Below are 27438 nucleotides of genomic sequence, written 5' to 3' on the forward strand. Positions count from 1 at the left end.
ATTGTAATCTCATAGATGCAAATATTTGCAAATGTATTTTCCATGAAAATTAAGCAATTTATTTCAGTAAGCAATAAATTTTAATTGCATATTAACAAAAATATTAAAAAAAATAATGTAAACACGAAATTTTAAAATTAGTAAGTTAATTCTTAATTTAAAGATATTTATGTAAGACTTATAGCTTTTTTCTAATTTTGTATGCATAATATCTTAAGTGCTGTTTTTAAGTACTCATAAATTATATATATTTTCTATGTTAGAGTGAGTAGACACTTCAAAGCACTGTAATAACATGTTTTTTTTTAACTATGTTATACCATATAAAAAACATAAATTATTACTGTAAAATGATTTCTACTTTTTAACAACATATATTTTTTTTATGATTTTTATGATAAAATTATCATACCTCTTTTAAAAACCGGGACACCCACTCTATTAAAGTTGAACTTCTAGTCAGTACACTCAGTACGGTTTTTTATGGATTATGGAATTTCTTAATAGCAATTTTTCTTAAATATTATTATTGCTTTTATTGTGGTTATCATTATATTTTTAACACATTTACGATATGATATTCTTGTAGAAGAGTGGTTTCTTCTGATTTTCCTTAATTACATAAAATCCACGCGGCTTACCATTGCCGGCGAAATATTTATTAAAACTATTTTTATTGACTGCAGTCGCAGGCGCATAATACGAAGGCGATTTGCGTTTCAATGATTTTTTATAGCTCATCATACTTGACTTGCCATAGGATTTTTCAAAAGTCTCGTTCTCCCATGGCTTATTCCACGTTGGTATATCTTTGATGTCAATCAATTGATCCTTTGTTGCATCTGCGACAGACGGAAAGCGCTGTTTATCTTCGAGTATCTTTTTTATTACCGGCAAATTCCAATGATAAATGCGTCCTGGCTTACCATTCGAGCTGAATGGAAAAGAGACCTTGAAATATACGAGCACAGAAGTAGTTGAAGTAAATAATATAATGCATAAATAATAATAAAAATTAAAAAATTAAAAAAAAATAAAAATAAAAATAAAATTGATTATATGCCGGTGAAATAGTGCTTTTTTTTTCTTCTCAAGAAATGCTAATAAGCTTTTCGTCTTGCAATCTTATTAAAATATATTTAAAAACAACCTGTATGTGGAACAAATTTTAATTATGTTTATGTTTCTTAAACGTTGTGGAGATAATTAAACCTACAGATAACAGACTTCATTTAGCTGAAGTATTAAAAGTTAATTTAATATTAATGAAATTTCAATAAGGTCTTTGCATATGATTTGCTTTTTAATGACCAGAGAAAAAGGAATAAGAACTGCTAATAAAAATGAAAACTTGTTAACCTATACTTAGTTAAGATAGAATATCAAATACCACATTACGAACATATCGATGAACATTGATTCCTAAGACCGAGTATATTCTATATACGTGTATAGTTTTAGATACACTATTTTACAAGCCAACAAGTAGATAAAACTATTAATTATAAAGTAGAATTTTATAGATAACTTATCAGCAGCTGATATTTTGACTTCCATTCGAAAGGCAAAGTATCTTCGGTTCAATTAGAATCGGTAAATAACACAAAGGATGAAACATGGTCACAGTTTTATGAGAAGCAATACTCCGTTTATTTTCTATTCTTTTTTTATTCTAAATAAAACCTGTACATACGTTTGGAAATAGAAAATTTGAAAGAAATGATCAATAAATACAATATGCAGAGATGTGGAGGGAATAAGGATGTATATTCTTATTCTTCTCTTGATGTACTCTGTTTATATTAATGATGGTATCTATTTCCATTACTCCATAAATGTCAACAGAAAAGGAACGGAGAAACGTGTGCTATAGATATCGATATTAGATTGGATTAGATTTTAAGATGGGTTGGGAACTTGTCACCACGTCACTGCATTCTTTGAGGATTATTATGACATAACCACTTCATTTCCATTACCAGTTAAGAACGCTATAATATCCTTAGGAGAGATGTTGCCTAATTCCGTTATAAGTCGATAGGCAGTGGATAAGTACCGAAATCTGAGACTGGCGAGACTATCACAATGACACAGCATGTATCAGTATACTATAGATTATTTCGCTTATTTAAAAATTAAAATTTACAATTATCATTTATCTTAAACAGATTAAAATAATATTTAGATTTGTTTTAATAATTTATCTAAATGTGTCTAAATATGTTCTAACTAAATGTGTAGTTAGAACATATTTTGTAAATTCATACCGACTAACGAAACCTTGACAAAAATACTCTCAATCTTTATGTAGAAGATAGCAAAGTTTTTCTCATTCTAAAAACGGTTCTCAAAAATGAAGTTGTTATTAGACTCTGTCCTTCTTTTTCTTATCCAGCTAAAATTCTAATCTATGAATGCTGTTAATTATTTTCTTTTTGTTTTTTTCCTTTTTTTTGCAATAAAATCAATATTAAAGCTTTCTTCAAATTATCTCTAACAATCCCGAGTTTTGACTTCGTAGTTTCGAACGTTCATTATTTCTCAGTCATTTTTAGTTGTTTTAAATTAGTGTTTAATAATTCTTCTTTAAGGATACTCTTTAACTAGTAATCATTATTAGTACTAATGACAAACGTAGTGATTTAAATAAATGTGCAATTGGCCTATGCTTGACAAAACGTTTAAGTTCTAGATTAGTTTGGGTTAAACCGGCTAAGGACCCATTTACTAAGGACCCATTTAGGCCTATTGGATGATTACGTAACTGTAACCTTTAAGTACTTTCAAAGGTTTAAAAACTACTTTGAATCTATGGCAATATCTAAAATTGTTCTTTGGGCTGATGATCTTAAAAAATTTAAGTCCCTAGTACAGTCAATCGCCGCCGCGGGTTAAGTTCAAAGTTGTACCGTTTCTTGCTTAAGTCCTAACTTAAATTTTATATATATGTATATATTTAAATCCCAATTTAAATTTTATATATATATAGAGAATTTTATATCAATTTTTTATTCAAAGTTTTTTAAAGTTTGAATTGAACAGCATGAAAAACTCAATCATCAGTTCCGAAATAGTTGGCTTTGGGAAAAATCAGATTTATATACGGTTATATATACAGACATAACTTCCCGTTAATTGTGGCAGTATTAATTGTAGGTTATAGTATTCTCTTCATTTAAGTGAGAGCTCATTATTCCTTTCCTTTATATGTTATCTTTAATTAGTGTCTAGTATTGCAATATAAACTGCAAATGTACGAATTTATAAAGGAAAATGTTAGCCTACTTATTCCTAATGCAATGTAAGAATGAAATTATTAACTTTAAAAGTACTTTATGATACTTTATTAACCAACAATTATTTATTATATTATTTTAATAAACTTCTATTTGTACATTGAATTAGATAAAAATAGTCATTCCCAAAGTTAGACTAAATTTACGCCAGCTGCTTTTTTCTAAAACCCTAATTTCCAAACCTATTTAGGTCTCTTAATGTCTCTAAAGTAAAAATTTGTTATATTTTTAGAAATAATTGCAAAATTTTACTTTCGTTTATACATAAAACAAAAATACATTTAAAATTCCTATTCCTATTTTCATGGCTATGTCATTTAGTTTTCCTTTTCATGATTTTAGGTATTAAGACTATGAATAATTTTTCTAAGTCAAAGATATTTTTTTAAGGCATTAAGTGAAATCATAAGTGATTACAATTCTCAATATAAATAAAATTTTTATTACCTCTGCCACTGTTAAATTTAAATAAATTGGCGCCTCATAAATTTTAATATTCGATTACCTGTGGCTTCAACTGTGTATCGCAGTAATTTGATTGCACAACCGAGATTTAGGAATACAGAATACAGACCAGAATTAGCTCCTAACTGAGCCGCTTACAAATTACATTTTAAATTGGCTACATAAAAAGCGTACGTTACGCTTGAGTATGATTACTATACGCTTTACTTTATGTGTAATTTTCAATTATGACGGAAGAAAAAAAAAACCATCCAATGAGCAATGAATGCAGCATCTGTTCATTCCTGCGCCTGTAAATCCTTTACTAAGCCCACTAAATGGTTCCGCATAAATGTGTGCCTCAACATGACACTTGGCACATTAATTCAAGTCACAATTTTACAGCCCAAATGGAACTTCTTTTTGTTGTTGTTGCCTCAGTTGTTGTTGTTGTTGCTGTTGCAATATGTACCGTATAGGCTTAAAATAGTTGAGTCCACTGCAATGGCTAAGATTTGAACATGACGCAGTTGTTGCGAGAGATTGAAGACACGATGTGGCATATGTGTCGACATATACAGCTACAGATCATTATTTTTGCTTTTTATAGATTTTAGCATTTTTTTTAATACTTTTGTAGGTAAATACGTTCCATACAATGTGAATTAACTATATAAAGTAAAACAGAGTCGTTGTTTTATGGACAGAGGGTTTCCAATTTAGAACAACCCCAACCATATTCTGAACGGAACAAGTTTGATAATTGAGTGGAATTCAATAATTAAAGTCAACATATAAATACATAATTAAGAAAACAATTTTCAACTTCAGGAAAATTGGACTGGTTAACAATTCTTTGAATTATAAATTACTACTTTATATTTGAAGAGAAATATTTTATAAATTTTTTATAGTGTACGGAAGTGTTATTGTATCAAACTATTTCATTTTGATAATAAATACTAAATTGAGGAATAATCAAATATATGGAATTATAGTTAAAGTTCAATTCAATAACAAGGTTAAAGCACAACATTAGGGGACCAAAGTAAAAATCACATACTTCTTCGTCACAAACAACAACAACAATAACATTGTATGGACGCAATACTACATAGTAAATAATAAGGTATACGGTATACCGTATACCGTACATTATCTGATGAAGCAATTAGCTGTCACAGCTATCCACAGCAAGTATAATATCCTAACATCATATAACTAAATTTTTCAAACCCATCGAGATTTATTAGGCCGTGCAATAGGCAAATAAACCTAAATTGAACCAAGCTTTACTGTAATAATACAACCTCATAAAAATAACATATTGTAAGCTTATCGTTAGTTGATTGACTGGTGAAAGTGGTAACTTTCTATAAGTTTATTTGCGCCTTTCATTGATAACCACATTACAAACAGATTATTAGATACAGTTTGTAGTTATAAAAATGATTGCCAGACGCATTTTTACAGATCAACGGGTGGAAGGAATATCCAGAGGAATATATAGAAAGAGGCGGAAGTCGTGAGATATGTTATATGAGAACACAAAAGTGCTTTGGTCGAAATTATATAGATAAAGTGCAGATTCAAATATACATACACTGGCGATAACGAAAGAATGCATCATCAGACTCAACAGACGCTTAAACTTACCTATCAATTACAGTATAGACTGGAAGAATATATGAAGATCCTAACATCTATGTAACACAGTTTCCTACAGAATATTGTTGCGTTGGAGAATGTGTGTTCAACTGCAAGCATGCCCATGATCTCTTTTATTTGTATTATGATGGAATAATAGAAAGCGTAAACCATGTAGTAATAGTTTGCGGAAGACTAGCCAGAGAATCATAAGAAAAATTAATGACAGACCATAATATTTGTATGTGAGTTGTACAACATATGTTGTGTTAGAAATATGCTTGGGAACAAGTAAAACAGATTTTCACAGCTATCATGTAGCAACTGCGACGCAACGAACATAAACACCCAAGGTGAATAGATGTCAGTTGAGAGATACAGCATTAAGAGATCGCCCCTATCCTCAGGAAGTAATGCGCAGTTGATGTTTTCGTTGGACATTTTTAAACAGCAGCACAAACCATAGATGTTCAACCTTTAGGCGTACTGTCTTGCAAGTTTGTTTGATTTTATTATATATAATTGACATGGAACTATTTCTGCGCTATACTCATAACAACTCATTGGTAGTGTCATACTTTACTATATTGTATGTTACTTTAGTGTTAAAAACTGCAAGAACTGTATATGGATTTAAGTCCGAGTAAAATTTTTTGTTAAGTTCAATATAAAATATCTGAGGGTTTATATATATAACTACGAGTATCTATAGACACGTCTTACACGATGAGTTATCAGGTATTAAACTGTTTATTTCTTAGAAACTTCTGTTTCTATGCTTTAACTACAGCTCTATATCATTTGACGCCATCGATCTGTTGAAATGTGTTTCTAATTACAGAAATTTATACCTAATCGATTTAATGCTTTGTTCAATTGAGTGACATGATTTCTGAACCTGAATACAGAATAAATTCTATTCCGCTTTTTTCATCCACACTTTTTTCTGCAATCGTTCATGACACTCTATTTTTAATCTTTCCCTCTTGTCGTCTTATTAAATTTTAAACTTCTGTATTTGATTTTTAAGCTTTTCCTATGTAGGTGAAACCTTAAATCGGATAACAATAAGCAGTACTATGAAAATTAAATTTTGACTAAGGTTAGAGGAGGAGAAACTACTGTTTTAGTTATAAAGAAATATTTCAAAAAAAAATTTTCAAATACTTATTATTTTATTATAATTATGTTCAAATAAATTTTTTTTCTTGGAATCAAAAGTATTAGTCTAATATGTACTTCTTTCATAGTAGAATTAATGGAAGTATTTAGTCTGAAAATAGAAGAGATACGAGTACTTGAACGTACGTTTACTTTAAGTTCGAAACTAAAATTTCGCTTATCCTATCCTTAAATAAATATAATCATAGAATCTAGCGTATAAATCTTTCTTTCACAGCATGCTTGTATTTCGAAAATGGGTTATGGTTTCAGATATGTCCGAATGTAATTTTTGTAAATTGCTCTAAAAAAAATTAATAATTTTTACCTTACTAAATATTTACATATTTGAGACTATGTTTAACAAAATAATAAATTCCGACTAAGAGAAGTGTTATAAATACCCTATAAAACTATTACTTAAAGAGTAGTATACGCTGACATAGTAAAAAGTTTTATATCACTTCGGAAAATCTATGTAACATACGAGTTTATACAAGCGTTTCTTATCTATAAATAGCAAAATAATCTATATGAGCTGAGAGTAAGGAATTTTTTACAGTTTCATGCTATGTTTAGAAAGGAAATTGTTCCAAACGATATTTATTGGCACCTGCAGACAATGTTCTCTACACCACTGGGATTTGATTTTGTTGTACACATTTAGTAATTTGTGCCATAAAATATTGATGTTTATCTTCAGTTCGATGGATGGAAGGCGCATTTTACACACACGACAGATTAAATGATTCTGACTAAGTCAGTAAGTCTGGCGAAGCATGGATAGTTACTTGTTGCATTTTGTATTGATGGTACACAGATTTGGCATAAATGATAGCACCAAATAACAACACTGTAGACATGTTCATGTCTAAGAATTAATATGGAATGAAAATGGCATCTTGTTTACCTTTTTCCCGTTAGCATCAGCGTTAAGCACCGCTGGCTTCGTCTCAATTTCTGTCTGCGCATGTTGGACCAACGCATTCTTCGAGTTCGCTTGCACGCCAGCTTCCTTGGGACTCGAGTAATAATACAGATTTGGCGGTAATTTTATGATGAACATGTGTGAATCATCGGGCGAAGCATGACGTCGTGACTCAATTGCCAAACGTTTCCGGTTGTGGCTGTTGGGTGCCTTTACTTTTGTAAAACCCAATTTGCTGCAATGGAAACAAAAGGATAAAAGAAAAGAAAGTTGATAAGAGATGAAAATACCATATACATTAAACTATAAATTGCATAAATTAAAGGCTAATAAGTTTCCAATAAACATTTTATCTGTGCTTTATTTTTTTTTTTCTGTTTTTTGCAAATTGAACCCAAATTAACTAACTTGAGTTGCTACTCGCATAGGAATTTTCTTCTATAATTTATGTTTTATTTTTCATATTTTAATAATGTTGATCATGAAAAACGTGCCATGCATCAAAAATCGAAAATCCCTGATGCGGTTTTACTTTTGCTTTGGTTAAGTTACTTTTAATTAAGTGCATATTTTTTTCAATTGGCATCGTCATCGCCGTTGCCATCGCCATCGTCATCGCCATAAAACCTACCTTAGAAGTTTCTTATTCATGCTATGAGAACTCTTCGTAGCGCTCTTCAGCTTTTTCGTTCTGGGCGGCTTCGTCGTTTCGGTTGATATGTTCGCCGACTTGACTTTACCCGTTTTCGACTGTTGCTGTAGTTGCTGTTGTTGCTGTAACAGTTGTTGTTGTTGTTGCAACTTAATTTCTTGCTCTTGTTGTTTTTGTGGCTTTGACTGTTTCATGTTTCCATCCTTAGTAGCCGTATCCAATTTTCTGATTGTAAAAATGTTGGATTGCTTTGCTGTATCCTTTTCCGTTGCTCTTCCCTTTCGTTCTTCGGCGCATTGTGAAAAATGTTGGAGGGAAATAATGCAGCAGAAACTGTTACGAAATGACAAAAAAAGTATATAATTAATAAAACAGGGTTAGAGTATGCGGTAGAGTATAAATTTTGAACTGAAAAGGGTTAATTATTTGTTAGTAATGCCTTAACGAACCAACATATCCATTAAACTGTATAAATATTTCATTGCTTTGTCATTAGATATCATTATTGCTGTAAGCACATACTTAAGTATGAGTAAGTAAATCACACTACACTTAAAGTTAATGATACTCCACTCATTGTTTGAAGATTACATTGACGGATTTACTACCTAAATAAACCATAAATTATTAAATATTATCTATTTAATATTATTTGTTAATATAATAAATAATCATAATAATATAAAAACTAAATGCATTAAAATTAATATTTTTAATAGAAAAGTATTTTGAATAGTAGTGAATTACAACAACAAAATTTTATTATTTATTAATTAATTGAATTTTTGGCTGACCACACAGTTGTTTTGAGTATTGTCAAATAATCATCATAAGTGGTATATCTGGAAATATTTCTTATATTTAATTATTCATAAATAATTTTTTGAGACTGCAAGAACCAAAGGTTGAACGCGAGCCCTGCCAAATTTGAAGTTCAGAGTCAGTGTTCATTAGCCGAAGCAGTACTTGACTTGTATGTTCGAACTTGAACTTTTGTTAATATACTATGAAAATCATAAATTAGCAATATACTAAATGAATGAACTAATACTCGAAACAGCTGTATGGTCAGCCAAAAATTCAATTAATTAATAAATAATAAAATTTTGTTATTAATCATTACTGTTCAAGATACCTCTCCATTAAAAAACTAGTTTCTATTAAGAAACTTAGTTTCTTTCGTCGTAATTAAATTTGAAAATCGATATAAAATATTTTTAAATTATTATTAAAATTATTAATTATAAATTATAAGAGACCGTATACAGGACTATCCATTCTATAGTTTCGAAAATAAACCGAAATAAAAGATACCCAAAAATATATTGAGACTCAAATTGGAACCATCTCTTTAAGAGTGAAACATAACATCATTTAAATGCTCTGCAAAGAATAGTGCTAGATCCTAATAAAGTAGGATGCAATATAACGGATATTTGTTTTCAGTTTCAAGATCTTAAGGATTATCATCATAAGCAAGATACTTAAATAATAAGTTAAAAAATAAAATTATATAAATAATTTAATAAATTGAATAGTCTAGATGACCAATTTACATTCGGGAATTTTTCACGTGTAACAAAACAAAACCAAAAAATGTCATGTGGCTTGTGGGTTCATCTTCTTGAAATCACATATCTTTTTTACTCTCAAATAACTAGTCAATATTTTTGTAGTATAGTTTTATACCAATAATTATTATATTCAATGATTAGTAAATGATTCATATTTTAAAATGGAAAACATTTAATAAAAAATGTGATATTAGTTTGACGTATTTCACTATACCGAAAAATCAGGACCATGAATTAAATAAATCTTAAACTAAAATGGAATGCAATAAGATCATTGTAATTTTTGTAGTGGGACGTACCAATGTTCTACAGAGGAGGAGTAATCTTTTTTCTATCGTATATGTGTCCAACTTATCAAAATTTAATATCTTTGAGTCACTTTTCTTACCGACATAACAGCGGTTTCATTCTTTAATATTAGGAATATGCCAGTGTCTACATACTGTATAGATTGATTGACTTTTCTTTAATTACAAGAGTCGTGCCTTTTACATCATTGTCGTTAATAACTTACGATCTTTACTTTTTTTTTTGATTGTTCTTCTGGGGTATAATCAACGTTTATCGATAGTATTACAAAGAAAATTTATTTGAGCTCAAGTAGACTACCATTCAACCTCAAATTTTTTTTTGCTGTTCGTTCGTTACTACTAAAATTGCTCATTTTAATGCATATATTTAATGCTTATTTGAGTACTAACTCATTGTGGGAGTTGTGTGAAGGAGTTTACTTCATAACAATGTGAATGAAATTAAGTTGAGTAATTTATATGTAGTGTTCTGTATTCAATGTCTTTATTGTATTAATATATTTTCGAAAATATCTATACAGAATGCAAAAAGCAGAGCAGCCCAACTGTATATATTGCGGATCAGTCAAGGACAATACTGAGCATACTTTCTTCAACTGCGAAAGATGGCGTGGAGAAAGAACACTACTTGCAGGATATATGGGTCACTTTACAGTTGATAATATTGTAGAAAAAATGATAGAATGAGCAGAAAATTGGAGCAAAATCACGCAATTCATCGGAAATGTTCTAAGAGAAAAGAAGAAAGATCTGGACGCAATCTAATCTTGAACGAAGAGCACGAATGAGAGCCGGAACACATACTCTGAGATTGAAAAAAGTAGACTGTAGGGCAAGATTAATTATCTGCAACAGTAGCGGAGCCTGGACGCAGGACACAGCGATGGAAGTCTTAAATGACTAATAGGGACCCTACCTCGAAGTTATACTAACGTAGTCCCGGGGTAGAACAAGGTCTCTAGGAATGAGGGGGAGTGGTTTAGCCCGTGCGAGTGGGGCACTCACCTTCCGGAAGGGCGCCGGAAGGTGGTCAGTGCGTAGGCATTCCACTCTTCCTTGCCGCACAAAATTAAATTAAAAATTAAAATATTTTGTATATATTTCTCTCTTATATACTATATATAATATATATATTTTATATTCTTCCATATCTTTACCGCTTTGAGACTATGTGTTGATTAATATTTGATATAATACTTGCATTGGAACTTAACTAAAAATCCAAATCTGTTACTAATTATATATTTATTTGATTTTTTAAAGTATTACATTTTGTATTAAAACAAAAATTACAAATAATGCCTTAGCTTTTGTTTAGGAATTTTATAATTTCACGGAAATATAAAACTTTGAATTGAATCCATAAATCCTCTTAATTATTCTGGAATGGAAGTTGAAATATGAAACAAACAAAATATTAACGAATAGTAAGAGATGTCTTAAAGAAAGCATAAAATTGCTGAAAAGCACGTTCCACTGTATTACAAAATAAAAGGAGAGTAAAATAAGAAGAATTAAAGTAGCTAAATAATAGCATAAAAACTGTACATAATGGAACTGTTAAAAACTATTGACCGCCTAAGAAGTTCTTATTTCGCATAGCATTATTTCGCAAAAAATAAAGAAATTAAATGAAGTGAAATAAAAAATAAAACAAATTATAGTTGAATTCAATGAAATTTATGTGAAAAATATGCATACAAAGCATTCAATGCCAAAAGCACAGTGGCGGATCGCACGAAACCCATAGAATGTGCCTTCATAGAAATCTCTGGAAGCCATAAATATTTATAGGTCGTTCTTCGCAGAAATCATTTGCAAATAAAATAAATAAGGTTTGGAAGAGAAACTTTGTGCTGCGGATACAGTAAAGAAAGTATACCCAGTAAAGAACTGGGTAAAGTACAAATGATAAGTAAAATTTGTTCCCAGAATTTAGAAATAAATTGCATTTCCAGTTTAAAAACTTGAAGTGTTGGAGTAATAAAAATAAAAAATTAAATACTTTGCGTAACTCCTTTTTTCAGCATAAAATGCGCAACTGAAATAAAATAAAAATTAAATGAAAATAAAAGATCTAAAAATGTTTTCAACAAATATTGCAACATGTGCTCCGTGCCGTACGACAGCATATATGCAATCTCCTAATGTAACCACATATGCAAGACCGCCTACTCCGTGGCCTGAGTGGGTGTGTATGCGTCCATTCAAGACATGGTGGATATGTGCAAAAATAACGGAAGAGCCGCAGACCAGAAAGTATAGCGTTTGGTTTCATATGAAACGTCATGGCGGACAAAGAGTGAGGCAAATTTATAAGTTATTTGAACCAGCACAGGAAATATAGTTTATCCGCAGACGTAAATAAAAGAGTTTCAAAACCTAATAAAAATAGACAAAAAATATTATAGGTAAGAGCTACTGAAGCGAGTGTGCCTTTAATTTACATTCGACCACAAAAGTGCCAACAAAGTAAATAAAAATTAAAAGATAAATGGATTAATAAAAAGCCTAGAAATTCTGTTATTTTTATTGCACTTGAATCGTACATTGTAGAATCAATTAAGCGGATTATGTGGCATGTCAGAAAAAGAAACAGGATTATCAAATGGAATAGAATATGAAAAATATTATCGAAAGGATTTCAATATTTTGACAGCGTTATTAATAAAGTTTTATTTATTAGGTAAGAGTGATCTGTCAGGCTTTTAATATATTTTTTTCTAACGTTATCTAACTCAGATTTAACTAGGGAATTTAAAGATTTCGGTGAATACATTTATATACCATATATATGCTATATAATATAGATGGTAAATATGGTATAATACACCATAAAGCGCTTGATTTCAATATTTTTCTTTAAGATCTTTAAAGAACTTTAGAATCAAAATACGAGCTGTATCAAATAATAGAATATTTCGAGCGTTATATTTTGTATATCTCTATACGTATTTCAGTAAATTTGCTTTTGCCTCCATCTGGAGAATTTCTAATATTAAAAATAAAAAAACAACTTATAAATTAATTATATTTATTAGAGCTCTTATATTTAATTTTAAATAGTATGGTTATTGTTGTTTTTTTTCTTGAGGGTGACAGGTATAAATGGTATCGGGATGAGTCTGGTTTTGTTGTTCAGGCTTGATTATGAACAGGTAGTTCGGTCAACTGTTTGGATTTGTTCTTTAGAATGTATATAAAAAGCCACCGTTGAGTAAAGCCTTTATCACCGTTGAGTGAAGGTACGGTCCGATGTTTGTGTGTTTCAATGCTCTCTGGATATCATAGCCTCATATTGGTTTTATAATGCTGTTATACATAAGCACTTTATACTCTTGACTTATGCGAGATCTGCTGTTAGAGAGTATGTGTAATTTACAGGAGTAAAGCTTTATTTGTAGACTACTGGCTTCAATTAGCTAGCACAAAGTTAGTTGTCTGTGTAAATTTATGTCTAATGTCGAAATACATTATTCTTTTCGCTTTTGAGAAGGGAATATTTTTTAGTAAATTTGCTTGGAAAATTTTTCAATTTAACACTAAGATTAAGACTAAGAATTTATATACATTGAAGTTCAAAATTTGAACGTTTTGACAACAATTTATGCACCCTTAATAAAAAAGATTCAAGTTGGTTAAAATCTGATACATTTCGCTTTCGTCATAAACTTGCGGTGTCATAAACTTGGAGATTTTCATCCAAAATTTTGGCCGAAGATCAAATGAAACGGCGTTTTTATAGGGATAAACAGATTTCTATTTCTGTCGATAAAAAGTCATTTAAAAGAATATCCTTGTATTTGACTAGTTCATCGGTATTCCAATGATATAAAATGATATAATTGTTAAGTAGAATTCACAGCAGAAGAATATTTCTTCATTATCCTTACACTATTGAGAACGAGTGACATATTATTGTAACTAGCTTAAATAATTGACTGCTCGTGAATAAACAGATATATTGAGTTATTCAATAATGTATTACACCAGGAACCTTAGTTGCCTTGTGAAGGATTTTTAATTCAGCTAGAATTATGCTATTAGTCATTAGAGATGTGCGTTAGATTTGAACAAAATTTAGATGTTTTGTATTCTATTTTACTTCTAGTTTATTTTAATCAATTTCATGTCTCTCTATTAGTTTTATACCTTTCTCGAAAGACGAGTTTATAGCACACGTAAAAAAGACCTTTGTTCTAACAATCACTGTTTTACTCAAACTAAACCTTTTTCATCGTAGTACTTTTTGAGGTTTGCGAACAGATAATATGTTTGCAAGTTGCTGGCTGCTAAATTTAGAGATCACACTGGATGAGGAAGCGATTCCAAGTGTAATACGTATAATGTCGTGAAGAAATTTAATTTAAATGTAATTGAATAAATTAGTTAATACATTTAACTAATGTTTTATTAAAACAGTTTTTGTTGAAAATATTGTATATGAAGATTCATAAATTTAAGTTTGGCGACAAGGAAGATAATGCTATACTTTTAATAGGATTAGAAGGAGATACATCCCTTCTGGAGAATATAATATACATATTATAAACTGTAAAAAACTATCGAAAGTAAAGATTTTCTAGTATATCAACTTTTCTGTTCTTGGCACAATTTTGGCCACTCTACTGTAAAGACGAAAAATGTTGTTTTTCATAATAACATTGTTAGATCGCATATATATTTTTTGGCTCTATAAAAATTTCGAAAACTGGACTGGAAAGTTTAGATATATTGTTTTGGTATTAAGCAAGATTATCATTTGTTTTGATCTGTGCAAACTCGCTTGTTAATGGAAAATTATTCTCAGAATGAAAGTTGTGAAAAGCTTCGCCCCTTAGGTTAGGTTAGGTTAGGTAAGGTTATACTGACAATCCCAAGGGATCCACTTAGGCCTATATGCCCATTGTAAGCTTCTCCATTTCTTTTCAAAAATATCTCATAATTTTATAAAACAGATCTAAAGGGATCCACTTGGCCTATAGGCCCATTGTATCTTCTCTATTACTTTTTGAAAAATATCTCATAATTTAATAAAACAAAAATGATTATTATAACCATTTTAATAGGTTAGGTTAGGTTATACCGGCGATCTAAAGGAATCCACTTGGCCTATATAGGCCCAATGTATGCTTCTCCATTACTTTTTAAAAATATCTCATAATTTTATAAAACAGAAATGATTATTTAACCACCAATTCTTCTAGGCAGAATTAATAGCTGGGTATGATTACAATATGCCAAATACTTTTTGTCTAAGCTAAGCCCATATGGTTATTGCAAAACAAAAGTAGAATATAAGAAGTCAATGAAAACAAAGTATATAGAGTACTATTCAATAAAATGAACTCATGTACGAATTCAATATGTTTTGTATTATTTTTAAAATTAATAATTGATGTCTTCTTTGCACTACAAGCATGGAACACTTTTGGGTAGATACCAGTAAACACCCCTAGGCTTTCAGTACTACGAAACATGTGAAATATATTCGATATTTTAAAAAAATACCCCTTTTTCGTGGTAAGGAATTGCTTCGAACTGAGGCGTGTTTCCACTTTCGCCATTGTGTGGCGTTGCATTATTTGCCGCAACACATGCGGCACACTTGAATTATTAATCAATTTCGAATCTTTGTTGCAAGGCTTCAGCATCCTTTTTGCTGTTCAGAGTGAAGTTCTTTTTTGTACACAAATCTCTAGCACTTTTTTATTGGTTCGGTAATGTTTTATGGATAATGACGAAAAGATTGCGTGTCAACTGCTGCAATTCATTATATTGGAGATGTGAATAATGTATGAAGCAAATTAATGACGAAAGGTCTGTGTAGTGCAAATTGCACAGCAATTTATGTCCGCCACGAAAGCTGAGATACAATACTCCAAACGGTTCCATGCAGTATTAAAAATCAAACAAAAAACAAATAATGTGTTAATATGAGTAGGAAAAAAATAAAATATAAAAATTACATATAAAAGAAATAAAAATAGAAAATTCCAAACAAACGTTACTGTTAATAGGGGAATAACATTTTTAGCCTAAAGAAAGAATTTATAGTATATATGAAAATTATTTCACTTTTATCAAAGTTCGGTTTTCAGCTAATAACAGGTTTAAAAATATGACTTTATTTTTTGCTTGATTTTTGTATCTTATTCATAATTTATTTAACTAAAGTTGAAGTATACGGTTATGTCCACACTGTGCTATGATTAATGGCTTATATGTAAATTTCTTTGAATAATCTGGATTTATCCTGGAGTTATAATTTTAACATATGCTTTTTTTTTATTGCGTAATTGTATCTTGAAAGAGACACAATTAAATGTCTTCGGGAGGATGGGAAAAAACATTCGTGGTCTTTCTTGTGCCAACTATGTTGCATGTGATTTGAGGAGTTACATGCTAATAAAAGCTGGCAAATTATAGCAAATTGATTTAAATTGTGTGTTATTAAACTAATCAATTCTAGTTTTTGTTATGTAATAAAAACATATTTAGACCAAACAAGATTTGTATCTGGAAGGTCATAAAAAGATAGAAAATTGCAAAATATTGAGGGCAATAAGTTAATGGTGAGTTTAATATGCTTGTTTGGTAATTAATTTTTTTAAACTCTATAATAATAATAAATTTAATTTTAAAGATTTCAATAATTATATGAAGTACAAGGTTTTTTAAATAAAAAATATTTGGATTAATAATTTGTTGACCCAAGCGAAGGTTAACCTTGCCAAAAATATATACTTAAAATTGTAAAATAAAATAAGTCAAGAAAGTGCAATATAGACGATAGAATAGAGTGGATAGGCGTAGACATAGTTTTAGTCATATTAATTTATGTAAGATCGTGATCCTGATGATCACTCTCAAGGAGATTCGAAGTATAGAGTATCATAAAAAATATTAAACATTGAATTATAGTTATAATAGTAGAGTTCAACACTTGACATAGTCTTTGATTTTTCTCTGAGTATGCAGATACCAATTAGTACTATTATTACTATTATTATCATAGATTCTGCTGTGATGAGGAAGAGTCTATGGAACATCTGATCATCAACTGTGATGCATTAGGACACAGAAGAAACAAAATTTTAGGTGTATACTAACTAGAGGATGAAGACCTTCGAAAACTTCTGTGATGAGGATGAGTCTATGAAACATCTGATCACCAACTGTGATGCACTAGGACACAGAAGAAACAAAATTTTAGGTGTATACTAAGTAGAGGATGAAAACCTTCGAAAACTTCCTCCGAACGAGTTGGTTCGTGATCCTGATGATCACTCGCAAGGAGATTCGAAATATAGAGTGTAATAAAAAATATTAACCAAGCTTAAAAAATATATAAAAGCCATTATAAAAAACAGGTCAATAAATAAATCCAAAAAAAATTTATAAGTTTACAATTTTATAAGATGATAAGAGTTAAACCACAAAATTTTTGCTAGTGACTTCAAAGAAAGTAACACTTTAAAAAGATTAAATAACTACAGACATTAAAGAAAAAGATTTATATTTGATAAATATGTAAATAATATATTAACAAAAGAAATACGAAATTCTTTTTATAATGATAAATGTGAATAAGTGAAATAATAAATTGTTAAGCGTTCTAGATACAAAACTATCTAAAGCGTGAACTTTATACTATCTTAAACCATAAATATTATAAAAAAATATCAGTGTCTGTCTTTTAAGAAAAGTCTTGTGAAAGACCGGAAGACATTTTGCTAATCACATAAATTCAAGAAGACAGAAAATCTTTTTGAAGAGCACTGCCACACTTACTTTAAATATAATTAAAACTATCTAATTAAAAAAAAATTAAATACTTATTTAAAGAGCATAATATTTGGAGACAATTGTAATGAGCAAAGAAAAGTGGATGACTAAAATAAGATTAAATAAATCATGTTAATTGGTTTAACAATAGATGCTGGTTGGTTTTAGTGACCACTTAGCTTCATCTATTAGCCAACTACGTCTATCACTTTGTTAACACATGTGTTATCCAGGGGTAAAATTTGAAAGAAAATTTTAAAGGCCAATCGCGGGGGGGGGGCCCGCGTGCCCTCTGGGAGCGAGTACACAAGGCAACGTGTCTGATTGCATTTAACATGGAAAATGCCAGCGCAATCCTTGTTGTCCTCAATCCAAGTTGTCGCACAGCCTCCTCGTGGCACCCCTGGATAGTTACCTGGCACCCGCTGGGTAATGAACTAATAGTGCGTACGGCGAGTCCTATCCCCAGGACTTTAAATTTGGGTTGTGCACAGGGTTTGGTACCCGTCACGTAAAATCAACCACCAATGAAGGACGCAAGAATGCCTCGGAACTGGAAACCGAATAACGTTGACGACCAATGCAAACGATTAAAGGACTATGATTTACGGATATGCACCTGGAATGTCCGGACCCTCTATAGGGAAGGTGCCTCTATCCAACTGGCGGAAGCCCTCAATAAATGTAAGGCACCGTCACCGCCATCCAGGAAATGCGATGGATAGGACAAGGCTGCTCTAAAAGAGCAAACTGTGATGTATACTACAGCTGCCATGCAAATCGACGTGAATTTGGATGCGGTTTTGTGGTAAGCAAGAGACTATCAAAATTAGTCCAGCGATTCACACCGGTGAACGAAAGGCTTGCCACACTCCGTATCAAGGCAAAATTTTTTAACATCACGTTAATTTGCGCTCACGCGCCGACAGAAGAAAAGGACGACTTGACCAAAGATACATTCTACGCGAGACTCGAGGAAATTTATGACCGCAGTCCCGCCCACGACGTTAAAATTGTTCTCGGGGATTTTAATGCAAAGGTTGGAAGAGAAGAAGTCTTTGGTCCAACTGTCGGAAAATTTAGCCTCCATGAATCAACCTCCAACAACGGTCTAAGGCTAATTGATTTCGCTGCGGCGCGAAATATGGTAGTATGTAGCACCAGATTCCCACACCGTGATATTCACAAGGCAACGTGGCTATCTCCCGATCAAGCAACACGAAACCAGATTGATCACTTCGTGATTGACGCAAGGCACGCTTCTAGTGTGCTGGACGTACGTTCATTCCGTGGTCCAAATATCGACTCAGATCACTACCTTGTCGCAGCCAAGGTACGCATGCGGCTTAGTACCGCCAACAACGTACGCTCCAATGTTCAGAAAAAACTAGACGTTAATAAGCTGCGATCACGAGAGACAGCCGAAGCCTTCGCCGCTCAGCTCTCTAGCCGATTAAACAACCAACCCTCCCGTTCCGATAATGCCGGTAGACAGTGGGGACATATCTCTCACTCCCTACGCACAACAGCGGAAGATGTCCTTGGTTTCCAACGTCCCCCACGGCGAAACCAATGGTACGACGAAGAGTGTCGCCAAGCTACTGCTGCGAAGAACGCGGCCTATAAAAGGACCCTGCAGTCAGCAGCAACGCGAACCGTGCATGAACAATATCGGGAGATGAGGAAGGTAGAGAGGTGCCTATTCAGACGGAAGAAACGAGATCAAGAAAGGCGCGAGCGAGAGGAAATCGAAGTGTGTAGAAATAGGAATGATGCCCGTAAATTTTATCAAAAAGTCAACCGTCTGACTCAAGGCTTTAAGCCTGGTGCATCAACCTGTAAGGACGAAAATGGTAATCTGGTTACAGATACGCAGAATGTACTGAAAGTATGGAAGGAGCATTTCTCCAAACTACTATCTGGCGATGATAACATCAACTCTGCCATTGAAGAAATGCCCTCTGTATCCCCAATCGAAAATGATGATGTTGAAATTCCACCACCTAGCCATAACGAAGTGCGTGTTGCTATACAGCGACTTAAGAACAACAAAGCGGTAGGCGCAGATGGCCTGCCTGCTGAATTGTTCAAGGCCGGCGGCGATATGCTGATAGGGTGCATGCATCAGCTTATCTGCAGAATATGGTTAGATGAAAGTATGCCCAGCGATTGGAATCTCAGTAGCCTTTGTCCTGTCTTGAAAAAAGGTGACCCGACGATTTGCGCCAACTATCGCGGGATTAGCCTGATACCTGTCGCGTACAAGGTTCTTTCAACTGTACTGTGTGAAAGGTTGAAGCCACATGCCAACTCACTGATTGGACCTTATCAGTGCGGCTTTCGACCTGGTCGCTCCACCATTGATCAGATATTCACACTGCGACAAATCCTGGAAAAAGCCCACGAACATAACATCGACACTCATCACCTTTTTGTCGATTATAAAGCAGCTTTCGATAGCCCCATTAGGGATCACGTTTACGCCGCAATGTCTGAGCTCGGTATCCCTGCAAAATTAATTCGACTTTGCAGAATGACGCTGAGTAATACCCGTAGCTCCGTCAAGGTAGGATCGAGTCTCTCTGAACCTTTTGATACCGTGCGAGGCTTCAGACAAGGTGATCCCTTATCATGTGACCTCTTCAATTTCGTCATGGAAGTGATCATGCGCAGGGCAGGTGTTCATCGTAATGGAACAATATTCTACAAATGTGTCCAGCTCCTTGCTTACGCCGACGACATTGACATCATTGGGCGTAGCAAGCGTGATGTTACAGCTGCTTTTGCTGCTATCGAAAAGGAATCTGCAAGAATGGGTTTAGCGGTGAATGAGGGAAAAACGAAGTATATGTCGGCTACTGGTAGAAATGTGCGTCGCTCGGACGCCGGGCTAGTGGCTGGCGACTATACTTTCGATTCTGTCAAGGATTTCATCTACCTTGGCACCGCCGTAACGAATACAAATGATGTCAGTCTGGAGATCAGACGAAGAATCACCATTGCTAATAGGTGCTACTATGGGCTCAGTAGGCAATTGGGATGTAGAGCTCTCTCTCGACAAACAAAACTTACGCTCTATAGGTCGCTCATCCTCCCTGTGCTTCTGTATGGCGCAGAAGCATGGACGTTATCACAGAATGATGAAGCAGCACTGGGAGTGTTCGAGAGAAAAGTTCTTCGTAAGATCTTTGGTCCTCTACGAGTTGGCGACGACTACCGCATTAGAATGAACGACGAGCTGTACGAGCTTTATCACGACATTGACGTAATTCAGCGCATTAACATCCAGCGGCTTCGCTGGCTTGGTCATGTCGTGAGAATGGATGAAGACGCTCCGGCGAAAAAGGTGTTTGAAGCAGTAGTTGGCGGAAGAAGACGTAGAGGTAGACCGTGTCTCCGGTGGAGTGATCAAGTTGAGGGAGCACTAACTGGACTTGATATACGAGACTGGAGAAGGCGCGCACGCAGCAGAGGCGCCTGGGGAGACATGCTGCGTCAGGCCGTAACTCGGTAACGGGTTGTTATGGCCACATAAGTAAGTAAGTATTGGATTGATAACCTAGCTAATTGTTCAAAGATTTATATTTTTGGAAGAACAAAAGTTTGTTTGTTTGAAGGGTACTATAAAGGAATGGACACAATAATTTTTATTGATTTTTGGAATGTTTGGAAGACTTAGCGACTTCATTTAAACCGGGATACTTGCAAAAGTATTTGTCTAATTTGTAGTAAAAATATTTCGAAAATAATGTCTTGAAATGTTTGAATAATCAACATTTTTGTAAATTGTTTTCTTTTCAAAGTACTTAGGAACTTGTCATTTCAAGTTAATTAGTGCTCAAAATTACATCAGAATGAGTATAAAATGTTTAAAATTGCCGTTCATGGTAAAGATCAACTTATAGCTAAGTAAATATAAGAAAAGTAAGCTATCAAAAACTATCAATAGTTATGGAATGTTTATTCTAAGACATACATACTAGTATTTGATCATTTGATATGATTAAATACTAACAAATATTTAAAAAGCTCGTGTGAAATCTATTAATTATATCCCAAGATAAAACATAATATAAATATCGAAAATCCAAAAATTAAATCAACAATAAAATTAACTTTTTTATTTATTTAAAAATATGCCCGATTTTTTATCGGTACCAAAGCAACTCTTCATATATTAAAATCTGTTTATCTGTTTTACAAATTCACAGATATTATTTTTTTTTAATTTAAATCGAATTGTATTCTTTTCGTAATAAGGTAACTAGATTGATTTTAAAGTTGATTCATTTTATTTATGAATTTACATATCTTCGTGAAATTTTAAATATCACACAGGATACCAGAATTTAGAAGTGTATTTCTAGTTATAGACCCTAAAGTTGTTGTAAACAAATTATTACAAAACTCTATCAGAATCTGATGTCCGATACTTTATCGGTAGCCAAGCAAAATTCAAAGCGTTCAACTTCCCATATATTAAATGGAGATATTATATTATTGTAACCACTATAGGCATCTTTGAACGAATTCACTATATCTAACAGTATATCTATTGTTTAGCTGTCAATACTCACTGGCTACAAAGACTAGTTATAGTAGTAGAGTTCAATACTTGACAGTTTTTGGTTTTACTTTAAGTATGCAAATACCAATTTATACTATTATTACTATTATTATTACAGATTCTGCTGTGATGAGGAAGAGTCTATGAAACATCTGATCACCAACTGTGATGCACTAGGACACAGAAGACATAAAATCTTAGATGTATACTAACTAGAGTATGAAGACCTTCGAAAACTTCCTCCGAGCGAGCTGGTCGATTCCTCAAGTTACTAAATGTCTAAATACAAAGGCGTGCATAATAGATCAAGCTGGTCGCAGTGCATAGGGGCCTTAGTCTAACCCTAAACCTCCCAATACCATTGACCATCTCAAAAAAGTAGAAATTAGGTATAAATAAAGTAGAAATCAGGTGAGGTGGAATACAGTTGCTTCCTTTTCCGTAGAGCCACAAGGTCAAAAAGTTATTATAGGCTATAAGCAGTAGCATAATATGTCTACCTAGTAAGCAATGAGCGTCAGCACCGATACCGTAGTGCTAAGCAGATTACGCTTTATTGAAGCAGTCGACAGGTATGTTTCTTTAAGGAGTATTACTTAAAAAAAGTAATATTTTTATCTATCTATAAATTTTGCTTATCAAAAAAATAAATTTGAAACTAATATGTATTCGAATAAAAAGTGTCGGAATTTTTTAAAATAATTATAGGGTCTTTAATTAGAAGTATATTTCAAAAAAAAAATTTAAAAAAAGTTTTTTTAAAACTAATATTTATTCAAATAGAAAGTATTGAAATTTTTTAAAATAATTATGAAATCTTTAAACCGAAACATAAGAATGTCATGACTGTTTATGAGAAAGAATTATTTAGTTTTTCTTGAGATTTTTAAAAGATTATGCTTATTTTTAATTTACAAGAGCAATGGTTTTAATAAACTACTAAAACTTAAATAATGTTAATTTATTTTTGATTATTTTGTTATTACAATTACAATTGTAATGTAATGTAATTTAAAGTAATTCTAAAAGATATTATTAGTGAAATGAATTCATTGATCTTGTGAAAACCACAGCTCACAGAATTTCCTAAAGTCCAATTTCATATTTCGTATTTTCTTCTGATAACCAGCGTGCTCTGCCAGGCTTATTCGGGAAATTTTTCTCTTAGTCGCTTGTGGGAACTCCGTGCATATGATTAATCATTGCCAGTACGTGTACTTCATTAGGCCATAAACAAGTGTAGTGTGAATTACTTAAAACATATATTTTTTATTTAATCACCTAACTGAACTTGATTAACTTAAACCTTAAGCATGCAATCTAAAAATATGCCTAATAATATATCAATGTCACTCTGTCTTGCTGCACCGTACGTAATTATTTATGCTGTGATGTTGTAAGTTTTAATTAAAAGTCAGAGATTAGCTCTTCTTCAAGTTAGTTGTTGTTGTTTATTAAGCTTCTCTGGTTAACTAAATAATTTATGAAACTAGAAACTGCACCAGATATTATCAAGCCAAGTGCAATTAACCAAAAAAAAAACTAAGTCTCTACTCACCTGACAATGAACACTTTAAGCAGCAACATTATGAGATATTTTTTTATTAAATTTTAGATTTTAATTTTTATAATTAATAATGAAAAGTCAAAATATATTTATTTTGCTTTGTTAAATGTGACAAATTGACAAATTAATATATTAAACACACATTAACCCGTAAAAGAAAGTCAACGAATTAGAAAATTAAATTCTTCCACTGAATTCTTCACTAAAGCCGAGAGAGTTTACGCAAATCCACGGCTTTTCACAGTTATTTGTATAAATAATAATTAAATTATGTGATTCTTCCTCGAGGCGTTAGAATAACAAAATAACAAATTCACAGACAATATTTTTGTCTCTAATTGATGAAAAGTTTCTTAACCCGTAACTAATTCTTATCAAAAGTTACACAGCGGCAGACGAAAGTTAGCTGATACTTCCTGGAAGAAGTCAGGACATCCTCTTGAAATCGAACCAAACTTTGTCGGAAGACGGAGAACACGTACACGATAGCACACAAACACGTTTTCACGATTTTTTCGCGTACAATATTGCAAATTAATTCGGTCTATCGTCGGACTTCCTTTCTTTCTAGCTCCGCAAGAACACAAGCGCCACCTTTTGTTGTACTACAAATTCGAGCAAAGTGCACGTGAATGATGGCAAATTTGTGATAAGTCAACAATACGGAACAGAATTATTGTGCAACAATGAGTGCAAACAACGGAAAACTGCTGCTGCCGCTCCAACCGGGCAGGCGTTAAAAACCGCAGCGTGAGTTTACAGTTTCGACGAACTGTGAAGAAGCACCAAGCTGAGTACAAACAATTCTTGAAGACTGTTGAATGCTGTATGACGCATCGACCGAGCTGAATTGCAGTCTAAATTTCGCGTATTTGGATTTTTCTCGTGTTTAGAAATAAACGTGCATAGAAATTGGCACAGCGCAATCGCAGCAAAACACGTACGTAGACGATAAAATCTCGTCAAAGACTGAATCGGTTGCAAGTGAACACAGTGCTTTTTACTAAACAAGCCATGCCATGCCTTGCCATGCCAGACCAGACCAGACCAGGCCAATCAACAAAACAACCAAACCAAGGAAAGCGATTTTGCACACACAAGTTGCAAGCAAAGCAACGAAAAGCAACGAAAAGCTAAACAAAAACAAAACCAAATAATAATCAACTTCAAAACATTTGTGGTACGGTAAGAACTGTTGGAGTCAAAATAAAAGAACAAAAGTACGAAGAAAGACTCATCATATATACTCATACGTCTTTCGGTTGGGGTTGTACTCTACACAAACACGAACACACACACACACAAACACAAACTTCTAGTATTTTCAGCAGTTCCACCTGCGATAGCTTCTGCTAGCGCGCAAATCTTTTGTGTTTATGACAGTCTCAACATAGTACGAGTGTATACGAGTATGGTACCATCAGTATGCCGCATATGCCGGTTGCCAGAGAGGCAATAGCAGAAGCTAAAGCAACAGTGATAATTATAACAACAACAGTTACACTCAAGTTAAATTTATTGTAGACCTATGAGACTTTATAAAATATAATACAAATACCATATACTACTTTTATATTACAATTATTATTATTAATTTATTTTTTTTATATTCTACACACAGAATATTATCACAATTTTTTTTTATTTTTGCAGTTGGTAAAGAAGATTTCCACAGCAATTAGGAAACTTCATTCCAGTAATCAGGGGAGAGAGATGTGAACGCATAGGCTTAATACCTCGCGAACTAGGTTGATCTAAGCCAGCAAGCAGGGACGTAAATTAGGGAGATAAGGTGAGAGTGAAGGGAGTGGGATTAAAGCGCACACGCGCGGTTGAGACTAGTGATAAACTTTGAGATTAGGGTCATGAAAGCCGCAGTTATAAAGAGATATAGTGTGAAGATTACGGTCACACTCATCGAAATGGTGGAACAAGTATTAGGGGGGTTTATAGCACAAGGCGCAAGGAGATTACGGTTACACTTATCGAAATGGTGAAACAAGTATTAGGGGGATTTGTAGCGCAAGACTTGAATGAAGTCTTCAGAGAGGGTATTGGAAATGGAGACGTCAGGGGGAAGATCGTGGACTCAAAGTCCAATAGGCGAATTTTAGTCGGGTATCTACGGGCAAGTGTTAAAAGGTACTCGTCAACACGAGTAATCTTGGCATTGTCATAAAGAACAGAGATGGGAAAGTGCTTGCCTCAAATTGGCGAATTCTTTCCATTATTAGTATTAAACTATAACAATTAAAGATAAAATATAATAAATTAATTTAATTATAATAAATTAATTTAATTATTCTACAGCTAGTTTAATAAAAAAAATGTGCGAACATAAAAAGTCTAGTGTCTAATGAACACTGACTCTGACACTCAAATTTGGCAGGATTATTTACGTATAATTAAATACAAGAAATTTTTCCAAAATTACTGATGATGGGTATTTAGCAATACTGAAAATAGCTGTATGGTCAGTCGAAAATTCAATTCATCTAATTAATATTAAATGAATTTTTGTTGTTGTAGTTCACTACTTTTTGAAAACCATTATTTTTATTTTACATTTATTTATTATATTTTATATTATTTCATATTATATTTATATTTTTTATTATATTATATTTATTTATTTTTATTTGACGTAATAATAATACTAATATCCCAATCTACATATTATCAAAAACTACTGCCTAATTTTGTGGAAAATACTATATACATATTTTGTTCTGTTATTGATATTTTTACTATTTACAGCAATTTATAAAAAGGAAGACCAACAAGGTTCAATATTACACAATTTAAACAAATTAATATATCAGCTTCAAAGTAATATTTACGTATTCCTGTGGAAGGAGATTCAAAATTTATTACTAAGAAGTAATTCATAGATCCAGATCCAGATTGTATATTTATATATGTTGATTTGCTGATTTGACTCTTCAATCAATCGTACTATGTTATTGTTGTTTTAGCTCGTTGGGACCTACTGGTAAAGTTACTTTGGGAGGTGTTGAAAGGCATTTGGTCATCGATAACGACAAGTGTCTTTGGGACGAAGACCCTGCCGTTCTTGCAATCATACTAGATTTATTACTAGATTTATTATATAAAAAATTACACATTCACCATTTCTAATAGCTTCTATTGCTATTACAAATCAGTCTATGCAATATAAAAAGAAATACTTGCAGCAAAGCCTGTCAGAAATAGATGAATACTAAATAAATTTGTGGTACCATTGCATTCTCACGATGGGTTCATAATAAACTACAGTTTAATTTAAAAAAGTCATCTATAATTTCAAATTATATACTAACATTTCTTTAGAGTGTAATATTTTTACGATTAAAATTGCGACTACGCTCCGCTGACGACGACGGAGCTATTGTCTGCTGAGAAAAGTCTTTTGCCTTTGGCCATGGCATTTGGTCAAAACATAAAGAAACGTTTATGAGTAACAAAATATTATAATACATCAAACCATAAATGGAAAATGAAAT

At 32.4% G+C, this 27438-nt stretch overlaps 1 protein-coding gene across 1 annotated transcript; it reads right to left on the bottom strand.

The window, feature by feature from the left end:
• Window positions 1-209: 209 nt before the first annotated feature.
• On the bottom strand, window positions 210-25197 carry LOC119681043. Its single transcript, XM_038094107.1, has 4 exons — window positions 23927-25197; window positions 8108-8461; window positions 7459-7711; window positions 210-951 (listed from the first exon to the last, which is right to left on the bottom strand). The coding sequence occupies exons 1-4, from the start codon at window positions 23953-23955 to the stop codon at window positions 568-570; spliced, it is 1020 nt and encodes a 339-aa protein (XP_037950035.1). The 5' UTR covers window positions 23956-25197; the 3' UTR covers window positions 210-567.
• Window positions 25198-27438: the final 2241 nt, after the last annotated feature.

The sequence above is a fragment of the Teleopsis dalmanni genome, chromosome 2 (assembly GCF_002237135.1).
Source record: "Teleopsis dalmanni isolate 2A chromosome 2, ASM223713v2, whole genome shotgun sequence".
Classification (NCBI taxonomy): domain Eukaryota; kingdom Metazoa; phylum Arthropoda; class Insecta; order Diptera; family Diopsidae; genus Teleopsis; species Teleopsis dalmanni.

Coding starts and splice junctions, on each gene's coding strand:
- LOC119681043 (XM_038094107.1), bottom strand. CDS start 23,955: ATGTTGCTGCTTAAAGTGTTCATTGTCAG. Junction 8,462..23,926: donor CTTAAAGTGTTCATTGTCAG/GTGAGTAGAGAC, acceptor ATTTCGTAACAG/TTTCTGCTGCATTATTTCCC. Junction 7,712..8,107: donor ATGAATAAGAAACTTCTAAG/GTAGGTTTTATG, acceptor TTTCCATTGCAG/CAAATTGGGTTTTACAAAAG.